Here is a 23,987-nt window from a genome sequence, read left to right as displayed (position 1 = left end):
TCATCAGCGAGTAAAACACAACACCAGCCAACCACACAGATCAGCCAGCAGCATCGTTTAACACACACACACACACACACTGACTCACACACAGAGTTTTTACCCTTACGCTCCACCTCTGACAGGCCACGCGACTACACACACACACACACACACACACACACACACACACACACACACACACACACACACACACACACACCTCTGACTCCACAGCTAAATATACACAAACAAACAGCTCACACACACACACATGGAACTCCACCACCACTTCGCTTTGTTTTCACACAACAGCAGAGAGATCAATCCAGTACAGAGCCCTTAGTCTTCATTAGCAATATTAGCCTGGCTTCAGAGGTTGAGTATTATGTCTAAATAATATTCAAATCTCCATATATGATACGATATGATGAAACTATAAATATTACATTGTTAAATTATCAGTTTGTAATACCAAAAACATCCGCACAGCATGATGATCTCGCAATACTAATATCTCATTTTGTATCTAAATAATATATATTTTTTTAATAACAGCTGCACTCCTGGTGTGATTCTTGTGTAAACTGCACTGGATGATGCTGTTTGAGATGGTGGAATAAAGTTGTAATGCTGCTTCTTTAATTACAATGTTTATACAACATAATTTTCCAAAGTCTACACTCTTAAGCAGCACCACTTTTAAAAAAAATTATCTAAAAAACTATTTATAGATTTTTTTATAAAGGAATTATATTATTATTATTATTATTATTATTATTATTGTATCTTGTAGACAGTTGTGAATATATCAATATTAACCCAATAATATACTGTACCACCATATGTCGCATTGTTGGTTTTGAACTAAAAATGGAAATATATATATACAGCTCTGGAAAAAAATAAGAGACTACTTAAAAATAATGAGTTTTTGATTTTACAAAACTGAAAACATCTGGAATTTAATGAAGAGGAAGCCTTTAAACCAAGCTGAACTGCTTGAATTTTTGCACCAGGAGTAAAGGCATAAAGTTATCCAAAAGCAGTGTGTAAGACTGGTGGAGGAGAACATGCCAAGATGTATGAAAACTGTGATTAAAAAACAGGGTTATTCCACCAAATATTGATTTCTGAACTTTATGAATATGAACTTTTTTTTTGCATTATTTGAGGTCTGGAAACTCTGCATCTTTTTTGTTATTTTAGCCATTTCTCATTTTCTGCAAATTCAAGCAGTTCAGTTTGGTTTGATGTCTTGTGATCATCCATCTTCCTCTTGATTATATTCCAGAGGTTTTCAATTTGGTAAATCAAAGAAATTCATAATATTTAAGCGGTCTCATATTTTTTTTCCCAGAGCTGTATATGCGCCCAGATGTTGCTTTTTAAAGTGACGTCAAAATGCTACTGTATGTATGAAGCTATAATATATTACTGTACTATGATTATATACACGGCTTATAATGGTCTTAAAATGAAACTGCAGCTGAGACAATGAGAGGTTTCACTTTAGAAATCCTTAATCCCTGAACAGAATGTACTGAGGAGAATCAATACCTGGCGTAAATGTGAAGCCACAGGTTGTTACAGTTAATGGGTTGTTCTACCAGCTGCATGACTCACACACCTGCTTTCACTCTGCATTCTTACAGGGCAGGAATCACTATCAAACAAAAGCATCGACTAATTAAACCAATACCAGGATTGGAATCACTTTGATACGCCAGCTATACATATACAGCCACTGCCTATACAGTGTGCTGTGCATTTATCTGAAGATCTCTGTCCTGTACAGGGTCTTCTCATGACTCACCCAGGAGCCAGAGAAAAGAGAGTGGAGTGTGTGCATGTGTGCGTGCATGCGTGTGTGTGTATGTGTGTATATGAGTGAATCACTGAGAGGGGAAGTGTGTGAGCAGCTCATGCAGAGAGCAGTGAAGGAAGGATGTGAGGAACAGGAGGAGAAGAGGCAGAAGAAGAAGATGAAGCGTACCATCGGGGGTGGAGGCTGGGCCTGGTCGCTGACGCCATCGGTCATACTGGAGGAGCGCAGTCTGGACGAGATGAGAGACTGAGAGAAGAGACAGAACACAGAGTGAAAGAGAGATTATCATTATAGCGGTTAATCTTCAATTAATCAAAAAGCTGTGATTAATTGTAATTGATTTTTTGTATTTTCTTAAGACTCAAGCTTTAATAATGGTTATTTAAATGTAGATAAATTCATCCGTGATAGACAGGCAAAACTGAATTATATTAATATTAGTGGTGTCAATACCCTGTATTTTTGGGAGACTAAAATAATAAAGCCTTTCTGTTTTTATTAAAAAAAAGAAGAAAAAAAAACCCAAAAAAGCCAGCTCTCTTGCCATCATGCTTTGTGTGTGTGTGTGTGTGTGTGTGTATGTGTGTGTGTGTATTAGCTAGGCTAATATTCACACTTCATGTATAATACTGTGTAATAGGAACAGTTTAACAGCCCAAATGTTGTCAGTCTGAGAACACAGTTATAAAATATTACTTATGAAACTGAATCACAAGCAAATAATGTGCAAATAAATTATTAATCCTTAATCCTTAATGCGCTTAATTCATCAGTTTTTCAATTAATTAATTCATTCATCCAGTCATCCAAACTTTATATATAATTATTCATCCATCTACCAGCTTTTCTACTCATGTGTTCATTCATTCATCCACTCATATTAAATTATTTGTCTATATCACATTTTCTATATTTATTAATTTAATTTAACTTACATTAAATTATTTACCCATCTATCAGTTTTTCTATTCATTCATTAACCCTTATATTGAATTAGTTATCCTTCTAACATATTTTCTATTCATTAATTCATAAACCCTCATATTTATTTATCCATCAGTTTTTCTATTCATTTGTTCATTCATTCATCAGCACTCATATTTAATTATGCATACATCTATCAGTTTTTCTATTCATTTATTAATTCATTTATTTATAAATTTTCATATTTAATTATTTATCCATCTATCAGATTTTCCATTCATTAATTTATTCTGCTTTCTGTCATCCATCCTTTTTTCCCTTTTCTTCGTCCATCCATTCATCTACTAATATATCTATTAATTTACCCATTAATTCCATTTATATTCTTATAGTCTCTTTCATACATTCAAATCCCTTTTTCTCTATTATTCCCTTCAGCATCTCATCTACATACTAACTTTAAATTGTGTATTAAATCATCTATTACTAAGTTCTTATTTTCTCCTTTCTCTTTATCCAACCATCCTTTCATCTATTCATTTAACCACCCATCCATTCATATTTCCCTTCTCATTTATACATTTTTCCTCTTCTCCATCAGTCCCTCACCCATCCATTCATACCCTCGTTTATTCATTCAACCAACTGCACATCCATATTCTCTCTTTTTTTACCTTTTATATTCATCTTACCAACCATGTTCTCATCTATTCATTCACTCATCCATTCATCCGTCTAACCAATTGCCCTCTCAGTCATTCAATTATTCATCTATCCTCTCTGTTTTATAATCTATCCACTCATCTAATCATTTATTCATCCATCCACTAATCCAGCCACTCATCCCCTCTTCCTCTGCTGATCCCTCTATCCGTTCCTCACCCCGGAGCTGCTGGGTCCGGGGATTTCTCCGTTGGTGTCTGGAGTGAGGGACAGTCTCAGGCTGATTTCCTCTGAAAACTCTGGAGTGCTGAACTGGTTGTGGTTTAGGGGCGTGGCGTTGGAGGGGCCAGGTATAGCCTCGCCCATCAGGGTCGGGTCCTCCTCTGTGATTGGGTCCCATGTCTGAAATGGGAGGGGGTGATTAAATTTTTTATATGCAAAAACCAGCAAGTAAAGCAAGTCAGTGGTGTGTTTGGCTAAAAAAACAAAAATACAATGAACCTAGCAATAAGTAAGCTTAGATTCCCAAATTTCCCCAGCACTAAGGCTAAGCGGCTAATGCTGCCTGACAGCGCTACAGTGAGAAATCCTGAGTGTTCTGGTAACCCATGGTGAAGTTAGCTAGCCCTTTGCCCCATGTAATGTGTTTTAAAACAGTAAACGTGCAGATAACAGTCCAATTTACTTGACTCTGAACAATGACAGCGCTAGCTTGGTTACTGCTAATGCTAATGGTGCTACAGGTCAATAATACTAACATCTGAGCTAATGCTAATGCTACTTCAGCCCCGGTAACGATTTAAATGTACCTAAATAAATTAAAGAAACTGGTTGCCTTATATTTTTTCCTTAACATTTACTGAAAACTTAGGTTGATTAAACTTAAAACTTAAAACTATAAATGAAATATTAGTCAATTTAATACATTTTTCTTTTTTGTTAGAGTTTGTTTGATCTACAAGTTTATTTAACATAGCCTGGGGAAATGACTACACACTGAAGGTGGGTGACAGAAACTGAGGGATACAACTAGTTTGCAAAAAGATGCCAATGGAAACACTAAAACTAAAAATAAACTATTATAAGTTGACTTAACTCAAAGATTCCATCTGAATGGAATTCATTAGATTCCATCTAATGTTTGGAAACATCGTAGTTTAATATTTAATTAAATTTAAGTTCAAACTAATTCAGGGTTTACAGCGCACTCCAGGATGAGGACTGAGAAACAAAGACTTAGTGTATTTTCCCAGCATTTAAATCAGGTACACAGAAATGTCAGTAAATCTGATTTTGGACAAATAGACCTTATGTCTATGTCTATGGATTATGTCCATAGACCTTTGGATATCTGATCATTTCGATGGATCGCTGTCGAGCCAAACAAGCTTATATTTGAGCAAAAAAATCACTTGTTTAATTGTTTAATTTGCAAACCCTCTATATCATCATTTGTATTAATGTTAATATTAACATATCAGCAGCAAAAATGCTTAACTTTTTGTACGTAGAAAAAGAGTAAATGTTTGAAATAATGGATAAATCTAAAAATAAATCATTGCCCATATCTGCAATATTCTCCTGAGGTTTTGAAAGGTAGAGAATGTGAGATGATAAAGGTCAGACGTACGTCATCCAGGTCTCTGGGGTCGAGGTGCTCGTTCTCCAGGTCCTCGCTGATGTGGCGGCGGGAGCGGAACACTCTGTGAGCTTCCTGATTAATCTGTCGGAGGTGGTTATCGCTCTCCGTCTCTGCAGCCACATCACTAAATCAGAGAGAAGAGACATTATATCACAGTCAGAGCAGCCTGTTCACCAACGACTGATACAATTATCACATTAACAACTGATCTTTCAATACATAAACACTGAATGACCCAATACTATCCAAATATTTACATTTTTATCTTTAGAATTAAATGATGTTCTTTACATTATAGAGCTTCCATTATCTGTTAGCTACATCATAACCTTCTCTACTGTTTAACCCTTAGAACCCCATTGACACAAATTGCATCAAAAATCGTGCATTGTTTATACAGCATAATTACTCAGGAATGTGTCAATGCATGATTCATACATTGTGACAAACAGGGAACCCTATTGTCTTTAAAAAAATAATAAAAATAGCACTGACCTCACGCTGAACTAAGGTGTTTTATGAGAAATCGAGAAATCAAGAATAGGCTTATATTTCCCCGCTATATTCTTTAATTATAAAGACATTCATTTTCTTAAAACACCATAATCCATGTGCTTACTTTGCTTAAATTAAATAACATTTGAATAAACCCAGTAGTGTCCAGATTGGCCCAAATTACTCAAACTGCTATGACTTTAAAGGTCGTAGCAATCTGCATCCTAGAGGTGGGAAAATAAGAAAAATAAATCTGCCTGGTGCTGCTCATGTATTCTGTCTAAGTAATAATCCATATAATGAACTATCATCAAAATTCTTATACTTTTAACTAATATAGACTCTAATCTAACTATTACTGAAAGGAAAATTCAATTGATTTGAAGTCCATTGAAGTGTACATTCAAAAATAAGTATATATATATAAAAATTTATATATTTAATTAAATATAGAAATATAGAAATATATATATAATTATTAATGGGTAAAATTTTGATCAAAACATGATCAATTCCATGAAGATTTACAAATTCTGGAAGCATTTACATATCAAATTAAGACATTTTTGAGCAGCTCAATGTCTTCCGGTATAAATAAAAAAAAATAAAAGCATGTGGCTGGTCTCCTAACATAACTGTGTTATAACAAGTGAAAGCAGAACTGACAAAAATGGAGAAAAAAAAACACACCAACATAGGCTGTGGTTCAAAGGGTTAAGCCAATATCTGAAAATGTAGAAAATAGCACTAAATCTGGACCATTTTTGTTTGCAGTAAAATGAGTAAAATGCAGATATTTTAAGCACAGCATCACCTAAACATTCTGTTCTTCCGGAGGTCAATAAACACATTATCAGATATCAGCCAAATCTAAACTGCTACTAATCTGCTGCTACAATACTGATACAATCCCAATATCATTCAGAACCTCGAGTAGATAATTTATCATCTAACACACTCCTGCTATAAAAACACTGATCAGCATACTTCATTTTTATAAACACTGCACAATTTATCAGCTATATTTACAATATAGGAGCTTTTTATAGTTCTATAGTTACAGACTGTAGTTCTGTATCTGTTTCTCTGTATAATGTATTATTATCCACAGTGTCTCTTAAAATGCGCTTTATAATCCAGTGAGCCTTGAGTATGAATATAGACCAGAAAATAGATGTTTATCGTTAGTGCACTAGGGGTGGGCAATATTATATCGTATACAATATATCGTGACACAGAAATATTGTGATATTAAAAAGCCATACCGTGATAATAGAGATGCTCTGTCTTAAAAGTAGTCCATTATTTACTGTGAAGCTTTAAGTGTATTTATTGTATAATTGGTATAGTTTGCAGTTTATATGCATGCACTAAATATTCTGCAGTATTATTTGCTGCATTATGTTATTTTATGCTATATTATTTAATTTGCCACGTTATGATTATGCTGTTATACTCTTATACTATATTCCTGAAATTAATCAATTATTTTTCTGTTTTAGTATATCGCCAAGTATATCGTTATCGCAAAAATACCCTGAAATATCGTGATATTATTTTAGAGCCATATCGCCCACCCCTATAGTGCACCTTATAATACGATGTGCAAAAAATAGTGCAAAAAATATGGTGGTAGTATGAAAGGAAGAGAAATGTGTGAGTTTGTGTGTGTGCGTGTGTGTGTGTTAGACGTACACAGCGCTGGGTCTTTTCCACTGCGTGGAGCGGTTATTGTGGTTGACGTAGTACGTTCGGCCGAGGTTATCCACCTTCTCCTCCCAGCCTGCTGGTAACGGAGGCAGCATCTGCTGAGGCCTCCGAGATCCATGATCTACTGCTTCTACATCCCACCCCTGAGAGACAGACAGAGAAAGAGAAAGAGAGAGAGAGAGAGAAACAGCAAAAAAAAGATGAGAGAAGTTTCAATCTGCATTTTGTTTCATCATTAAAACACAACACAAAGTATTAAAAAAACAAAGAAGGTTAAGGAAACCATTAAAAACAAAAACTAAAAACAAAAACTAAGAGGCATTTTCCCTGCACAGACTATAGACCGTTAAATGTACAGTACAGGCCAAAAGTTTGGACACACCTTCTCTTTTTCAATGCGTTTTCTTTATTTTCATGATTATTTACATTGTAGATTCTCACTGAAGCATCAAAATATAAAAGAACACATGTGGAGTTTTATGTACTTAACAAAAAATGAGCTGAACCTCCACAGTCACCGGACCTGAACCCAATCCAGATGGTTTGGGGTGAGCTGGAGCACAGAGTGAAGAAGGCAAAGGGGCAACAAGTGCTAATAAACACCTCTGGGAACTCCTTCCTTCAAGACTTCAGGTGACCACCTCTTGAAGCTCATTGAGAGAATGATGCCAAGAGTGTTTTAGTTATTTCACCTTTTTTTGTTAAGTGCATAAAACTCCACATGTGTTCATTCATAGTTTTGATGCTTCAGTGAGAATCTACAATGTAAATAGTCATGAAAATGAAAGAAACACATTGAAAAAGAGAAGGCCTGTACTGTATAATGAAAAATGTCTTAAAGAAGCCCTTTAGGAGCTTCACTGTCTAAAGCCATTCAGATCTACAGACCACAGTCTGAAAAGTGTCATTTTATGAGCTGTTCCAGAACACTTTCCAGAAAGATCAGGAGACAAAAAGAGAGTAAGAGAAAAGAGAAAGAAATAAAGCTGAAATAAACTTCTCACCTCCGCCTCCTCCCTCATCTCAGTGTTCTCCTCCTCCTGAGCGCCGTTTTTCGGCAGATAGGCCATCTTCAGCCTCAGGTAACCCTTCACCCGGGACTTATGACTGCAGCACACACAATCACACACAGACAGGTAAACACACCCACGCGGGGGAGGGGTTTCACACAGAGTCACACAGTAAGCATTTAATAAAAAGAGAATAATGTTACACCAACACACAAAGTCTATTAATAGCATATCTGGATATCAGACTTCCTACACTGTTATAAGGTGGTACCATATATCCTATACTATACTTTATAATGTTTAGGTTAATAAAGTTATCAAAGTATCAACTATAAAAAAAAGTCTTTTAAAATCAATCTAGGAATCTAAAAGTAAAAAAAAAAGTAAATCCTTCTCCTTCTTGTCCAATTGATAATCGATGCATCAAATTAATTTTAGACAAATAAATAAATTATTAAATTAATCATTAGTTGTTGCCTTAGTATAATAATAACAACAATCCTTAAACCCATTTTCAGAAAAGTCTCTTCTGTTAAACTTGTAGAAAAAATGTGATATTCCCATTTGTTTCTATTTGTTTGCATATATAGAGTTGGTATATTGTTTATATATTTCCTGACACTTCTTTGATTCTGACCTCTGTGCCGCAGTAATGTAAATTTACTCGCTGTGGGATTAATAAAGGATTCTCCTAAATTTATATTAAAGACACTAAAAAACACAAATGTGACCAAAGGCACTATTTACACAATAATGGACAATGATTCAAAAATCTTCTTTTGATTAAAACTGAAATTTACATACTGAATTATAATAAACTCTCTTATTTTTCCACCACCAGTGATAATAATAATACATTTTTATCTTATTTAATTAGTTAATCTTGTGATTTTGTTGGTGTTGTGTGAGCACTGACCTTCTGGGCCGCAGGAGGAAATCTTTAAACGTGTACGGCCTCTCCATCGCCGGATCCTCCGTCTACAATCAAACACACACAGCAGCTTACGATAAACAAACAAACAAAAGCACAGTCTATAAATGTTCCCGTCAGACTCTCAGAGAGGACAGTGTGGACCTACTAGCCCAGAGCGGGAGAGGTGGGGGGGGGCTGTGAGGAGTGTGAGGGGTGGTGGGGGGTTTTAGAAAGTTTGGCATGTGTCCAGCCCCGGCTTACGCAACTAACGTCTCCCGTTACATATTCCATGCAGGCCGCGGGTTTGAGCGGCCCATTAGTGGCTCCGGAGGAATCGACAGAATCAGCAGAACTGAGCGGTCTCTGAGAGAGTAAACAGCTGGTAGAACGAGTGAACGATCTGCACCTACAGGACACTGCGAGGAACCCATCAGCTTTAATAGGAAGCTTCAGACAGAGACAGACAGTTCAATAAAAATAACAAGGGTGCTTTTCAGAATACGGTACTGTACTTTATCCTACTTAAAACTTTCAGAAAGTGACTTTTAAATGATTTGTAATTCTTTTGACTACCGTGATTTTTGGGCTCTTGAGAGCATTTGAATATAAGCTGCACATATACAGGCTGCACACGACTTAAAGACTTTAAGAGTTTAAGTTTTCTACATTATATAACATGATATATTTACATAGAAAGATGTTACACAGAAGATTTTAACCAATCAAATAGACTAAGCACATAAATAACGTTACGTACCACGAACAGTGCTGCGACATGACTAAAAAACGGTTTATAAAATATCGACTAGCCTACTAGGAAAAGTCAAGAAAGTAGAGTCGTAATATTTTAAGAATAAAGTCGTAATAATGAAATGAAAAAGTAGTCCAGATTTTGCTGTGGAGGTGTCGCTACCAGTAGCCTAGCCTATATTGTGGTCCGGCTCCAGCTCCTTCGCTGCGAGACGCCTATGTGTAGGAAAATCGAGAAAAACCATGCAGCAGTCCAGCCTTTCAAAACATGTTGCTGATAGTGGATTTTTTGACACTGCTCCACACTGTCAAGATCCACTGGCAGACTTGAGCAAAAGCTGCTTTTCTTATAAGGCCTGTTTTGGTAAATTACATTACATTACATTTGGCAGATGCGTTTGTCCAAAGCGACTTACAATAGTCAAGTACAAAAATAATAGAAGATTAAGATAAAACATATTTAGATAGGGCTTAAAGGAGGTCGAAGGGAAATAATGAGATGAGGAGGGGAAGAAGGAAATGAGGTTAGAATAGTTAGTGTGTTAGAGGTGTTAGGAGAGTAAGAGCTCTTTTAAGAGCTTAGTCTTCAGGAGTTTATTAAAGATAGTGAGAGATTCTCCTGATCTGGTAGTAGAAGGTAGTTAGTTAGAGGTGTTAGGAGAGTAAGAGCTCTTTTAAGAGCTCTGTCTTCAGGAGTTTATTAAAGATAGTGAGAGATTCTCCTGATCTGGTAGTAGAAGGTAGTTAGTTAGAGGTGTTAGGAGAGTAAGTGCTCTTTGAAGAGCTCAGTCTTCAGGAGTTTATTAAAGATAGTGAGAGATTCTCCTGATCTGGTAGTGGAAGGTAGTTAGTTAGAGGTGTTAGGAGAGTAAGTGCTCTTTGAAGAGCTCTGTCTTCAGGAGTTTATTAAAGATAGTGAGAGATTCTCCTGATCTGGTAGTAGAAGGTAGTTAGTTAGAGGTGTTAGGAGAGTAAGTGCTCTTTGAAGAGCTCCATCTTCAGGAGTTTATTAAAGATAGTGAGAGATTCTCCTGATCTGGTAGTGGAAGGTAGTTTGTTCCACCATTGGGGAACTCTGTATGAGAACAGTCTGAATTGCTTTGTGTGAATGTTCAGCAAAGCGAGGCGACGTTCATTGGAGGAGCTAATTATTTTTCGACACTTTTCATCCAAACCTTCCAACTCGGCTTGGAGCTCCATGTTTAATGCACTATTCATGCTGATGTTGAGTGGCTGCAAATACTTCTTTGTCATGACGAGCTCTGGATTAATCTACACACTTGTTTTATTAAAAACAGTTTATCTGGGTGAGTAAAGCACATTTGTTTATTTACAGTAAGCTTAGTTTTTCAATGTTTTGATTAAACTGGCTTTTTTTCATGCTGTGAAGCTCTAGCTCATCCCAAATCACCATCTTAGATGATCAGGTATAAGTCAGGTGATTGTGGAGGATAAACACTTTAATTACTGTTTACTACATACTGTGATTCCACGTGTGTCCTTTAATTGTTTTCTTGTCCTTAATATTTATCTACAATGTAGAAAAAATTTATCGAAATAAAGAAATGAAGAAAAACACTGAATAAGGTGTTTCCAAACTTTTGACTGGTACTGTATGTCCTTCACTTACAATAATTTACCTTCACATGTAAAATCAATCCTGTTCTAACTGATATTAAGACCAGCTTTAACTCGAGTCCCACACTGAAGCTGAGAAAAACAAATAACTGACCTTCCTTCAGTTTCACCAGAGTGACTGTGCACTTTCACAGGGATCAGCTCTGAGTTCGTGATTACTGATGACCACAGCCAAAATGTAACCTGCTCCAGCTCACAGCCCAGTCCAGCCCACCATTAACGCCAACTGCTCCCATAAACCATGACCAGTGACTTACTGTCAGCCCCGAGCCTTTGGTTTCAGTTTTACAGGGAATTTCCACTGAAGTTTAAATACTCTGCTAAACTGAATTATTAGGATGTAAACAGAGAGTGATTCAGAGAGGTACAGGGTGATTCACACCAAGTCACAACTCTGCAGAAGAGTCGAGGTGAATAGAAGCAGATGTTTAAAGAGTTTAAATGTCTTTAAAAGCTATATACGGACACATTTTAAGCATGGAAAGATTTAACTCACCAGTCAACTGTGTTCTCATTTACTGTTTAAACTATTTAACCCAGAGCTTCTCCACTCAGAAATGCTTCTGATTTCAGTTTAGAAACTAAATAATACAGTAACTTTAACCCAGCTGTACACAGACCAATGGTGCACTTGAATAGTAAAATAACTTTTTAAAAAATGCCCGTCCATACTACACTATTGATGGAGATAAACTACCCACCTATAGTTAGCAAACCTTACTAAAGCTTAGTGTCAGCTCACCTGATTCCATGGCTGCAACACACAGTTTGCGTGCTGTTGTGTTCTATACCTGACAACCAGGGGTGTGGACATATATATATATATATATATATATATATATATATTGGATTGTTTTTGTTTGCAATACAATACAACACAACATTGTTATGTGGCATCAAATATCAATATATTTATTTTATAAAAAAGGGGTGGTAAAAGATGGTTTGGCATAGTACCGTCTCATGACTGGCAGCTGGCAACAAAACAAGCTGGTTATGTTATTAGTGAGTCTGTTTGTTCTGTGGTATATGCTTTCCATATCACGGATAAACGTTTTGAAACAGGGGAAAAAACTTTTTGATAACAAAACAGAGAGAACAGAGATCAACAAGCATACAGTAACAGTCAAAGTTAGGATCAAGTTGAAAGTTTTGCAGTGGGTTAAGTGGGCTGTGATTTCCAAAAGTGTGTAAAACCCTCTTGTCTCTTAAGTAGAATTGTCTTGTAATGTATTGCAAGAAAAGGTCATCCAAGGTGAGATGCTCTGTGATTCCCATCCTTACTGTGTATGTGTTAACCTAGGTATGTGTGTATAGTATATTTATTAGGGTGGTCACTGATAAGCTGAGGCACTCCCCTGGAGGTGTTTGTGTGTGTTTTAGTGGAATGAGTTTTAGTGTTTTGGGCTGCAGGGGAGCCCTCGGACTCAGACCCACATGTTTACACTTCAAACCGCCTTCTTTCCACTCCCTACAGGGAGAGAGGGGCGCCGGGGCTTTGTGCTTTAATCACAACAACAGTCTTCCTCATGTGACACAGCCATTCCAAGTGTCTCACACACACACACACACACACACCAACACACACATACACAAAGACAGAGGCAGAGTGTAAGAGTGTACTTACCGGCAGATGATTAAGAGGAACGTCCACCTGTCCCAGAAAGTCATCTCTTGTCTGTATATATATGAAAAGAGAGAAAGAGAGAGAAAGAGAGAGAGAAAACATTAGAGAGGAGTAATATTTGAACTCTAGTGGGACTCTGAAGGGAAAAACCACAGTCATGAGAGGAATTAAACACCTGCGTGACCACTGACAAGAAAATGTGTGTGTGTGTATGTGTGTGATCAGCAGGAGAGAGAGAAAGGGAGGGAGGGTGAGATAGATAGATAAATATATAGACAAAGAGAGAGAGACAGAGAGAGAGAGAGAAAGAGAGATTCCCAGCGTGCAATCACCTCAGTGAAGGAGTCAGTGAGGGTCAGAATCAGAGGGGTCTGCGTTTGTGAATTTTAGCGTGAATGAGTGCGAGACTCCAGCCTGCAGCCTGCAATCGCATCCTATAAAGCTAAACAGTGAAATCACCAGGCGCCATTGGCAGGTGGTTAAATGATGCCGGCCAGACTAGGTTACCTGTCCCAGGTGGAAAAGCCCATTCTTGGGTCGATCGTGACCAATGTGTCCCTGCGTGTGGAAGAAACTGGTTTTAACATCAGGGAGCAGCGAACACACACACAGGGACAAAACTGCTGGTACCATTGTAATGAAAAGAAAAAAATCAAAAGTAATAATAATATATATATATATATATATATATATATATATATATATATATATATATATATATATATATATATATATATATATATATATAAATAAAACTACTTAATGAAATCAGCTAATAAAAACAGACATTGATTGTAATTCAACAGAATTGTTATTAAAAAAAAAAAAAAAAAAAAAAAAAAGGTCTGTGGTACGAAAAAAGTTAACATTATCACAGTTCACATTATCATGGCAACTAAAATAATAAAAAACCCAGACTCTCTGCTACCCACTATGGATGCAGGATATGATAAATGGTTAAATAAGGGGTGAATATATATTGCAACACCCCTCCCCACCCACACCTTCCCTTTCCTTAATAGCAAATTAAACTGTGCAGGACAAAAATGATGGTACCCTTAATTCAGGTCTGTCCAAACTTTTTTGTTGGGGGCCAGAAGGAGAAATATATTTGAAGTCACGGGACACACTCTGTAATAAAACAAATAATGAAATATACCACTTTAAATAATACTTTTTTCCTGATTATTTCCTTTACACACCATTTCATTTGACTTACTATCTTTATCTTTGTGTTGTGTAAACTAAGATTTTTCAAATTGATGTTTAATTTCATGATGTCTCTTAATATTAAACTCCTTAATTACGGCCACTTTTAGACTCTTTGGCCCGTTTTTCTGTGCTAGAAATGCGCACCCTCTCCGCTTTTAGACTCTTTGGCCCGTTTTTCTGCGCTAGAACTGCGCACCCTCTCCGCTTTTAGATTCTTTGGCCCGTTTCTGACACCTAGCGTTCAAACTTTGAATCTCACATTATAAAAACCTGCTTAACAGCGGGCCAACTTTCATTCTATTTCTAAAATACCTCGCGGGCCGCTCCAAAAAAGGAAACGGGCCGCAAATAGCCTGCGGGCCGTAGTTTGGACAACCCTGCCTTAATTTAATATTCTATGGCACAACCTTTTGAGACTGAATTTCTGTAGCTCTCCACACCTGTAAACCAGGTATTTTTTGCTGCTTAAAACAAAGAGAAATTTTCATTGTTCTCATTTATATGTTAATATCTAACATCTAATGTTGATATCTACCCAACAACACTTGTATTTTACTCCAATCATTGATACATCCACCTCATTTTTAATATCACATCACATCATGTTGGATCTTTGACCAAGATCAGGTTTGGGGACACTGGTCAGCAATTTTTGCAACATCCTTTTTTTTTTTTCAATGATTCTGTTAAACAACAATTTACAAAGCAACATATTCATTAGTTGATTTTCAGTGTTTTTTTTATTACTTTTGTCAGTTTCAAGTTATTTATAGCTTAATCATTTTCTGTTGATACAAAATGAGTTAGTACGTTAATGCTTTGAGTAATAATTTAGCACATCGTATAAACCTTATAGTATTAGTGAGATTTTTAATATGGCCTTTTAAGTGCAGAAAAGTTTAATCAATTATCAAAATCAGTGCAGTCAGATTCCTCCTCTAAAATTCTAATTTAATCATGTATCCTATACTGTAATCAAGAAATGTCAACTGTAATTTCCTGAGCTCCTCTTTCACCCGTTACCTTTACCCATCAACACACTTACGTTTTCTTACGTTTACAGCAAATCTTTGATTTAATCAAGTTTGTCAGGACCCCACGACACTAAGCCCACTTTGCGCTCTTTTCAACCAGTCTGACATTTACACCAGTAAGTCCGCTGAACTGGAGAGCAAAACAGCAGAACACAGAGCCTCTGTCCAGCTTCAGATAACAGGCCTCAGTCTGAGCTGAAAGGGTATGAATGAGTCACCAGTGTGGAGCTGTTAAACTGGAGTGAGATCACCCACACATTCTCCTCCCGTTTCAGAGACGAGGCTCCGCTCAACACTTCCCCAGATCTAAAACCACAGCTCCACTACAAACTACAAACACCATAATTCAAATGCAGAATTCCATGAGATTCCAGAAATAACTGCAATTTCAGCAAGTGGACCATGCAACATGACAATGACCCAAAGCATTTCACTAAATCCAACAAAGAACAGCTCAAAAGAAAGAATCATTAGTCCTGAAATGGTCTTAAACGTACTATTACAGTATAAAGACACTCTAAAGGACAGTGTATTAGATATGTGATGTGCCATATTGTATCGCCAACATTTATAATATGGTGAAGAATTATTACATCATCAGGGTACTACTTTTTTGCTGTTTTTACTAAAAGAATATGAACTGTTCTCATTTCCCATTATATATCATTATACCATTATAGACAGATTTTATCTTTCATATTTTATCATTTATTTTACTTTATTCCTAAATACATAGAGATATTTAGAGTGTTTATTAGTATCGAGTAGTTATGCATTCTTGAAATCATTTTTTTTTATTTAGTGTTTTGACATATCACCAAGACCATCCTTATTGCAAAAAATACCATGAAATATCATGACGAGGCTCCGCTCAACACTTCCCCCGCTCTAAAACCACAGCACTGCTTCAACTAGGCTTTATTTACAACTATGAACACAATCATTCAAAAGTAGAAATTCATGAAATCTCAGAAATAATTCCATTTTCAGCAAGTGGACCATGCAACATGACGATGACGCAAAGCATTTCAATAAATCCAACAAAGGCTCAAAGTGGCTCAAAGATAGAATTATTAGTTCTAAATTGGTCTAAAATGTACTATTGCAATATAAAGGGGATTTAAAAAAAGTTATAAATGAGTCACCCACTGTGGAGCTGTTGAACTGAAGTGAGATCACCCACACATTCTCCTCCCGTTTCAGAGACGAGGCTCGACTCAACACTTCCCCAGCTCTAAAACCACAGCACTGCTTCAACCAGGCTTTATTTACAACTACTAATACCACCAACACACCACACCAAAAATTAAGATCCTGAAGAAGCTATACGTTACTGGAGATGTGGGCTGAATGTCCTCAGGCTTTTAGGATTTACAAACTGAAACATTTACAGATCTACAGTAAAGAAAGCTGCATTTGCATTAGATAATAAATTATAGTTTATTTAAAGTATTACAATTTATAATTTTGAATCAAACTTATCATTGTATATAAAATATCCTATATACAACCAACAAATAAAAATGAACCTCAAAGCCTATGAGACCTAAATCTTTCTTCCTATTTGGGTTATTTCGCTTCTCAGGTCCCCCTGTGTAAATATACAAAATATTTCTTATAAATATCTTCCTAAAGTCTAATAAATGGATATGGATGGATAGATAGATTAATCTAGAGTGGGCGGGTCTAAAAGTGAGTCTGACTGATGTCAGCAGAACCCTGACCAATCACAAGGCTAACATAAGTCATCCCCTCTCTTCTAGTCTGAGCAACTGGAAACTTCGGGGTGTTGCTTAGCAACCATCTAACCATCTTAGTGTGCTTATTGATATATATACTGTGTGCATTGCACTTGGTATAACCATTGCACAAATTGTTAGTCACACATGGTGATTATAATATTGACCACGCCCACAAAGTTCTCAGAGAGGATATATAATATATGTGTACACACACATACACACAGTGAGTCCATGGACATTGTTGAGGATGAAGTGCATCTATTTAAATGCAATTTCTCCTCTGTCATCCTTAAACACACATCTGATCTCTCATCTGCTTTACAGCCTTTTACGTAGAAAAGAGCAAAGAACAAAGAACAAGAGGAAAAAGTAAAAAGACAAGACAGAGGAAGGGAGTAAGAGGGTAAAAAGAAAAAAAAAAACAGAAAGAAGCCTCCATGCAGGCCCAGCAAATTCTCCCCACTGTCATCATCCTCTGGGGATTCCCTGCTGCTATTTTAAGGTACATTCCAGAATGATTCAAAAAGACATATTCAACCAGTAGGACCTCCAACCCCTGATTTAAAGTGAGGGAGGGAGCCCACAAAACCAGCTACAGCCAGTGCTACTTTCTAAAATTATAAAATTATTTTATTTTTTCTAAATAAGTAGAAATTATGAGGAACAAACAAGGATATGTTTTATATTTTACATTTTTTAAACTAGCACCTCTTAATGCATCAGTTGTAAAGTAGTGAATAGATAGAGTTACAGGTATACAGTGAATAGTGAATACTTGAGTAAATGTTCTAATACATATTATGACAAGAACTAAAAAATATAGGTCAGGCAATGCAAAAAAAATCCAAAAACTTTAAAAGTATCTTTAAGTGCAGTTAAAAAGACCATCAAAATGTTATGATGAAACTGGCTCTCATCAGGACTACCACAGGAAAGGAAGACCAAAAGTATCCTCTGTTGTACAGGGTACATTCATCAGAAATACCAGCCTCAGAAACCACAAGTTAACAGCCCCCCATAAAAAAAGCATCTAAATGCTTCACAGAGTATTTTGATTTGTTTAACATTTTTAAGTTACTACATGATTCCTTATATGTTCCTTCATAGTCTGGTTGACTTTAGTGTTAATTTATAACATAGGAAAAACTTTAACTTAGAGCTTAGATTCTCTGCCCAACCTCTACTTCTTGGCCCAGATTTTCCACCGCTTTCCTTGAACTCAGATCCAGCTCAAGAAAATAGTCTGTGACGTAAGCATCTGTTTTTTAATGCTTTACTTATTTTACATAAAGCTATGGTGTGGTAATTACAATATAGCTAAGAAACAAACCAAACTGTTGTTTAAATAAAAGTCGCATTTGATTTGCAGCACTGTGTGTAGCTGTTTCCAAAAATAAAAAATAAAACAAAACAAAAAAAATTCTTAAATAATAGGTCTATATTGCAATGCTAATTAACATCACTCTAAACAGATTTCACTCAAAAATGTTTTTTTTTTTTTTTTATAATAATTGACTCAATTATTGGGTCAGTTATTGTATATATTCTTTCTTTACAACTGTATTAATGTGAGTACGTATGAATGTATGTGTATATGAAAGTATGCATGTGTGTTTATGTATGTGTATGTAGGCGTACGTATGTATGCAATTATTCTTTTCTTATGATTTTGTTTGTAATTTGGAGGGAAAGTATTGTATATAAGCCCTTATGGGCTTTCTCACTTTTCCTGTACATGTTTTTTTTTTTTTTTTTACTTATGTAATATGCATCCCTGTTTGCTTCCTTCTTTCACATGTGTGTGCAACTAAAAAAAATATATGTAAAAAAAAAAAAAAAAAAAAAAAAAAAAACGTTTTAACGCTCTGGTATAAATCGTACATAATGACCGTTTAAAGGGCGGGGCGGGTCAGGCTCGGGCCGAACGTGCACGGACTTGGGCTGGGTGGGTCAGTTTTTTGGACCTGATCTAAGCTCTAATGTGTGTGTGGTGTGTGTGTATGTGTGTGTGTGTGTATGATCAGATGAGAGTAGAGTTGGCAGCATAAAGCCCTGAGCCCAGTATAGCATGTAGGGTAAAGTTAGCATGTACCAGCAGAGCCCAAGTCCTTAAATAAAACTCCCTCTCTACAAATCCCCACAGACCAAAGCAGTCTAATATTAGCAACAGGACCCCACCAATATAACAGAGTGAAGCACAGCCACACGTTTACCACACAACACAGGTCTTCTCTCTGAATGGCACGCAGCAGGGGAGCACAGCAGCACAACCGAGGAACAGCTTGACCTTCTTATTACTTCTTTGCTTGTTTTGCACTCTCTCTACCCTTTTCTTTATCAGGCTACCTTCCCCTTATCACATCCTCACACACTGGCTCTCAATACCTCACCATTCCCTCAGGGCTTCTGGAAGAGGCCTGTCAGTTAAGACACATATTGCACATATCTTCCGAGCGGAGTGATAGCGAGCAGTCATGTGGGGCGACCTGAAAGTCTGGAAGCAGAAACACAGCCAAGTCCTTGGGAAGTCCCTGCAGAATAGCAGATTTCAACACATATGTTGGTAGACGGAGCCAGGAAGCATGGCTTCAGTCCCATCGCATCCCATGATGCTCGTGCATGCTATAACTGTAAGTTATAGTTAAGTGTAAGTGCAGGGAGATGGTACTTTGTAAAAAAAAAAATAATAATAATAATAAATAAATAAACATTCAAGTTAGGCCTGTCCTGATTAGGGTTGAGTGATACTGCAACAAAATAAATATTAAGATTTTATTTAGTATACATTTAAAAGGTTCATACATTCCGTAGAAAACAAATCTAATCTAGAAAAAAACAATCTATAAATATTTGTCTATTCTGTAAACAGTAACTTAGCAAGACTCTTATATTGTATAAAATAATAATAGCATAACAAAATAATAGATGTAAAAAATCTACCATAAAACTAACTCTTAAGTGCATGAGGCATATATAATGTATGCATATTAGCTCCAAAAAATATATAAATATAAATATATATTAGTATAGTAAATGCAGTAACTAGCAAATCAAACAAAACAGACTGCTTTCAGGAATATCGCAATATCATAGTATGCCTATTTTTTGTATAATTTTTATCATGTTTTTGGTTACATTATCAACTTATCGTATAATTTATGAAAATAACTTCAATAATGTTTAGTCACTTGATACGGCCCATTATATTTTTCTTATCAAGTAAAGCCCATTAACATGAATTAACCCATATGTCACTTTTTTATTGAAAACAAGAGTTTGATTTAATTTATTTTCTGTATTTATTTAAAAATGCCTCCATTACAATTAAAAAACATCTGAATATTTATAAGAATTAAAAGTTGGTTTATAATAAATCACTTTCTTTTCTTTACAATTCTTTGTGCTGCACTTCATCTTTATTTATTTATTTCTTTATTTATTTATTTATTTTGTTTCTAAATTGTATAAATCTGTTTTTATTTGAACATAATTTTCTGCTCTTTCATTTGTTGTTTTTCGTTTCTAGTTTTAAAAAGAACTTCATGTCAATGGTCTTAGTTTTTATGTTCCTTTAATTGTAACTATTTGCTTAAAAAAGACTAAATGTCTTTCTGATGTGTCTCAGGAATGCTTTATCATTTTATCTTCTTGTAAAACTATTTGAATTGCCAATGGGTATGAAAGGTGTTATAGAAATAAATTAGCCTTGCCTTGTGTTTAACTCAGTTGACTCACATTGTGGTTCTTTACTCCCATAACTCCATCATAATTGTCATAATGTTATGTTTTGTAACAGTTTTATAGGCCCCAGAATAGATCCCAGTGGGACACCACAACACATGCTAACAGCTTCAAAGCAGGTACCAAAAAATACAATAAAATAAAATAAAAAGCAGCATTTTTGCATTAGTATTAGAAACTGAATAATAAAGCTTAGGTTCCAGGGGTTAAACAGACCAGCAGTAAGGCGCCTGCATTATTACACATGATTCCAATCAGCAGCAGCAGGTGATGAAGTTAGTCTCCCTTCAGACAGCTACTGAATGCCAGAAATCTGCTGATTTACTTCACAGAGCAGACCTTTCTCTTTTTGTCCTACACTGCTCAACTGAGAGAAAGCAACCAACAACACCACAGCAACCAAACAACTATATAAACCCAAAGACTAGCCCAAATTATTCAATTTGATATATTAATCTCTCAATATATGATTCAAAGGAGGGCCAGAGAAACTGCAGCCTAACCTACAATTAATACAGTTTTTCTTTAACCTACAATTATGGCTAACTATGGTATATTATTGTATTTAAAGATGAAAATAAGGGTAAAATAAGGGTTTTAGCTGGGAATGGTTTAAGAAACACCGGATTATGTAAAGCCTTTAATATGGTGCTCAAGCCAGATAAAAAATAAATAAAAAAAAAAAACATTCTGAAGAAGGCATCAGTGGGCAGACTGAGATTTGATGGGTTTGAGAAAGTTTCCCAGGTTCTTTATGGTTGACCCAAAGTCTAAAGGATTACAGAGAAGCTGAAAAGCTACACTTAAATTTAAATGTATTTTTGTATGTTTTGGTTCTCCTAATAGAATCCACTGTGTAGTCAGTTCAGTCACATGATGTAACCTTAAACACATCAAAAATAGTAATAATGATAATACTAAAAAAACATTCTGTTAAATATGTAAAAAAAAAAATAAAAAAAAAACTGAATGTGTATCAAATCGGCTTTTGCAGAACAGAATTGAAACGGAACTGAACAAATGTGTATTGGCCCATTGGTAGTTACAAATCTCATCTAGACTAGCAATTCGCAACTGGTGGGTCAGGACCCAAAAATGGGTCGAGGACACATTCAGGGCAAATAGCAGACAAAAAAAAAAAAATAAAATAAAATAAAATAAAAAAGTAGCAGAGAGTTTCTTTCTAATGTATTTTAAATGCAGACAAGTGAAATATCTAATTTTATGGCCTTATTTATTTTATGCAGACAATTTATACATGTAGTTGTCATGTTCCTCCTCAGTTTCTTTAAGAAATATTTTTCAAAAAAGAAAATGGTTTGATTTGTATTCTTTAAAACTGGGTCAAGACCATTAGGAAAATGTGGGTCCCAGGCTGAGTGTAGCTGAAAACCCCTGATATAGATCCACAAACATTTTTTTTAAAGACTGATTATAAACTGATTATAAACAGAAGAAAACAAGGAAGAAGGTCAGAGTACTTCTTAAAAAGCACCATCTTTCACTCCCACAACTCAACACGTGCTGGCACCACCACTTGATTCAGGCCTCGTTAATCTCTGAAGATAATACGAGTGATGACACAGCTGTTGTCGATGTGTAAACCAGAAAAGGAAACTAGATCAGTAGAAGCATTTGCTTCAGCTGATGAACTCAACACTAAACTTCCTGGACGCTTCACTTCCAGTAAAGTCCTTCCAGCAGGTAATGGAAACACTCACCAACACTTCCTCAGACTGCCACAATGTGAATGACATCACCACAGTTATGACTTCTAGGCCTATCATTTACAATCTACCAAGCTGTGAAAACAACAATCTCTTTTTACACTTCAGGGACAAAAATTCTGGGTCAAAAATATGAACATGAAGCATTTCCTACAAGTCATTCAAACACCAGCCTCTGGAATATAATCAAGAGGAAGATGGATGATCACAAGCCATCAAACCAAGCTGAACTGCTTAAATTTTGCACCAGGAGTAAAGGCATAAAGTTATCCAAAAGCAGTGTGTAAGACTGGTGGAGGGGAACATGTCAAGACGTATGAAAACTGTGTTTAAATTCTATTCCACCAAATATCCATTCTGAGCTCTTAAAACTTTATAAATATGAACTTGTTTTCTTTGCACTATTTGAGGTCTTTTTTTGTTATTTTAGCCATTTCTTATTGTCTGCAAATACATGCTCCAAATTACAATATTTTTATTTGAAATTTGGGAGAAACGTTGCCCAAAATTTTGAGTGAAACAACAATGTTCATTTTACTCAAACATATATTTATAAATAACAAAATCAGAGGAACTGATTCAGAAACTGAAGTGGTCTCTTAATTTTAAATTTTTTAACAGAGCTGTATATATTGCAAAAGTCTCATTTTTGTTGTTCTGCCCACCATATTTGGAACCTTATTTCTGTCCTTGCCAATGTATCTTTAAGTGGTGAAAGATGGATAAAATTAGCAGCTAATTTTAGTAAATATTTAAGAAAAATGTTAATAAAATACGTACCCCAAATACCTTGAGTTTGAAGACTGAAAGTAAAATCAGTCTCATAATTCTGACTAAAAGCAAAAAAAAAAAAAAACTGAAGGGACTTGGGAATAAAAGATGCAATAAAAAGATGGATGTTGAAACCAAAAAGTTTTCTACTGGTGGAATGGGTGCTAATTTGTAAGCTTTGCTAAGCTACTTATCTAAAATAATTTCTAGCCAACCAAGCTTAGCTTCACAATTTTAAACAAAATGTTACAAAAGTTTACATACTATGAGAAAAGTTTACAATTTATCCAATCAGAACAGTGGGACCTGGATACAGAGTAGAACACTGGTACTGGAACCCAATCTTTACATCTGAACTGATAATTAAACACTGTTACTTTGTTTTTAAAAATCAATACTGTATTGCACCACAAAATATTGCAATACGATACAATATTGATCGATCTTTTCCTACACTCCTAATAACTAGAGGCAACTTCTGTATTTTCTCTATAATGAAGTTGTACAAATTCAACCTCACTAGCAGTTTGTGACCCTCTTAAGGCACTGCCTCAGATACCTTAAACATCTTCACAGTTATT

The 23,987-nt window shown here is 35.7% G+C and overlaps 1 protein-coding gene across 8 annotated transcripts in view; it reads right to left on the bottom strand.

Moving 5' to 3' along the window:
- Positions 1-23,987, bottom strand: part of nedd4l (NEDD4 like E3 ubiquitin protein ligase) — a 128,265-nt gene that overhangs the window by 39,761 nt on the left and 64,517 nt on the right. For 4 of the 8 annotated variants that reach the window (XM_049466060.1, XM_049466056.1, XM_049466057.1 and 1 more), the window contains 8 exons: positions 13,687-13,737; positions 13,180-13,230; positions 9,168-9,229; positions 8,246-8,348; positions 7,227-7,384; positions 5,025-5,160; positions 3,614-3,796; positions 1,976-2,053 (listed from right to left, as the gene is read on the bottom strand). In XM_049466060.1, the coding sequence (XP_049322017.1) occupies positions 1,976-2,053; positions 3,614-3,796; positions 5,025-5,160; positions 7,227-7,384; positions 8,246-8,348; positions 9,168-9,229; positions 13,180-13,230; positions 13,687-13,737 (822 nt within the window). The remainder of the gene's footprint in view (positions 1-1,975; positions 2,054-3,613; positions 3,797-5,024; positions 5,161-7,226; positions 7,385-8,245; positions 8,349-9,167; positions 9,230-13,179; positions 13,231-13,686; positions 13,738-23,987) is intronic. The other 4 variants (XM_049466061.1, XM_022676541.2, XM_049466058.1 and 1 more) reach the window with 1 other exon arrangement.

Source organism: Astyanax mexicanus, chromosome 17 (assembly GCF_023375975.1).
Source record: "Astyanax mexicanus isolate ESR-SI-001 chromosome 17, AstMex3_surface, whole genome shotgun sequence".
Lineage (NCBI taxonomy): Eukaryota > Metazoa > Chordata > Actinopteri > Characiformes > Acestrorhamphidae > Astyanax > Astyanax mexicanus.
This window is presented reverse-complemented; position numbering and strand designations above follow the sequence as displayed.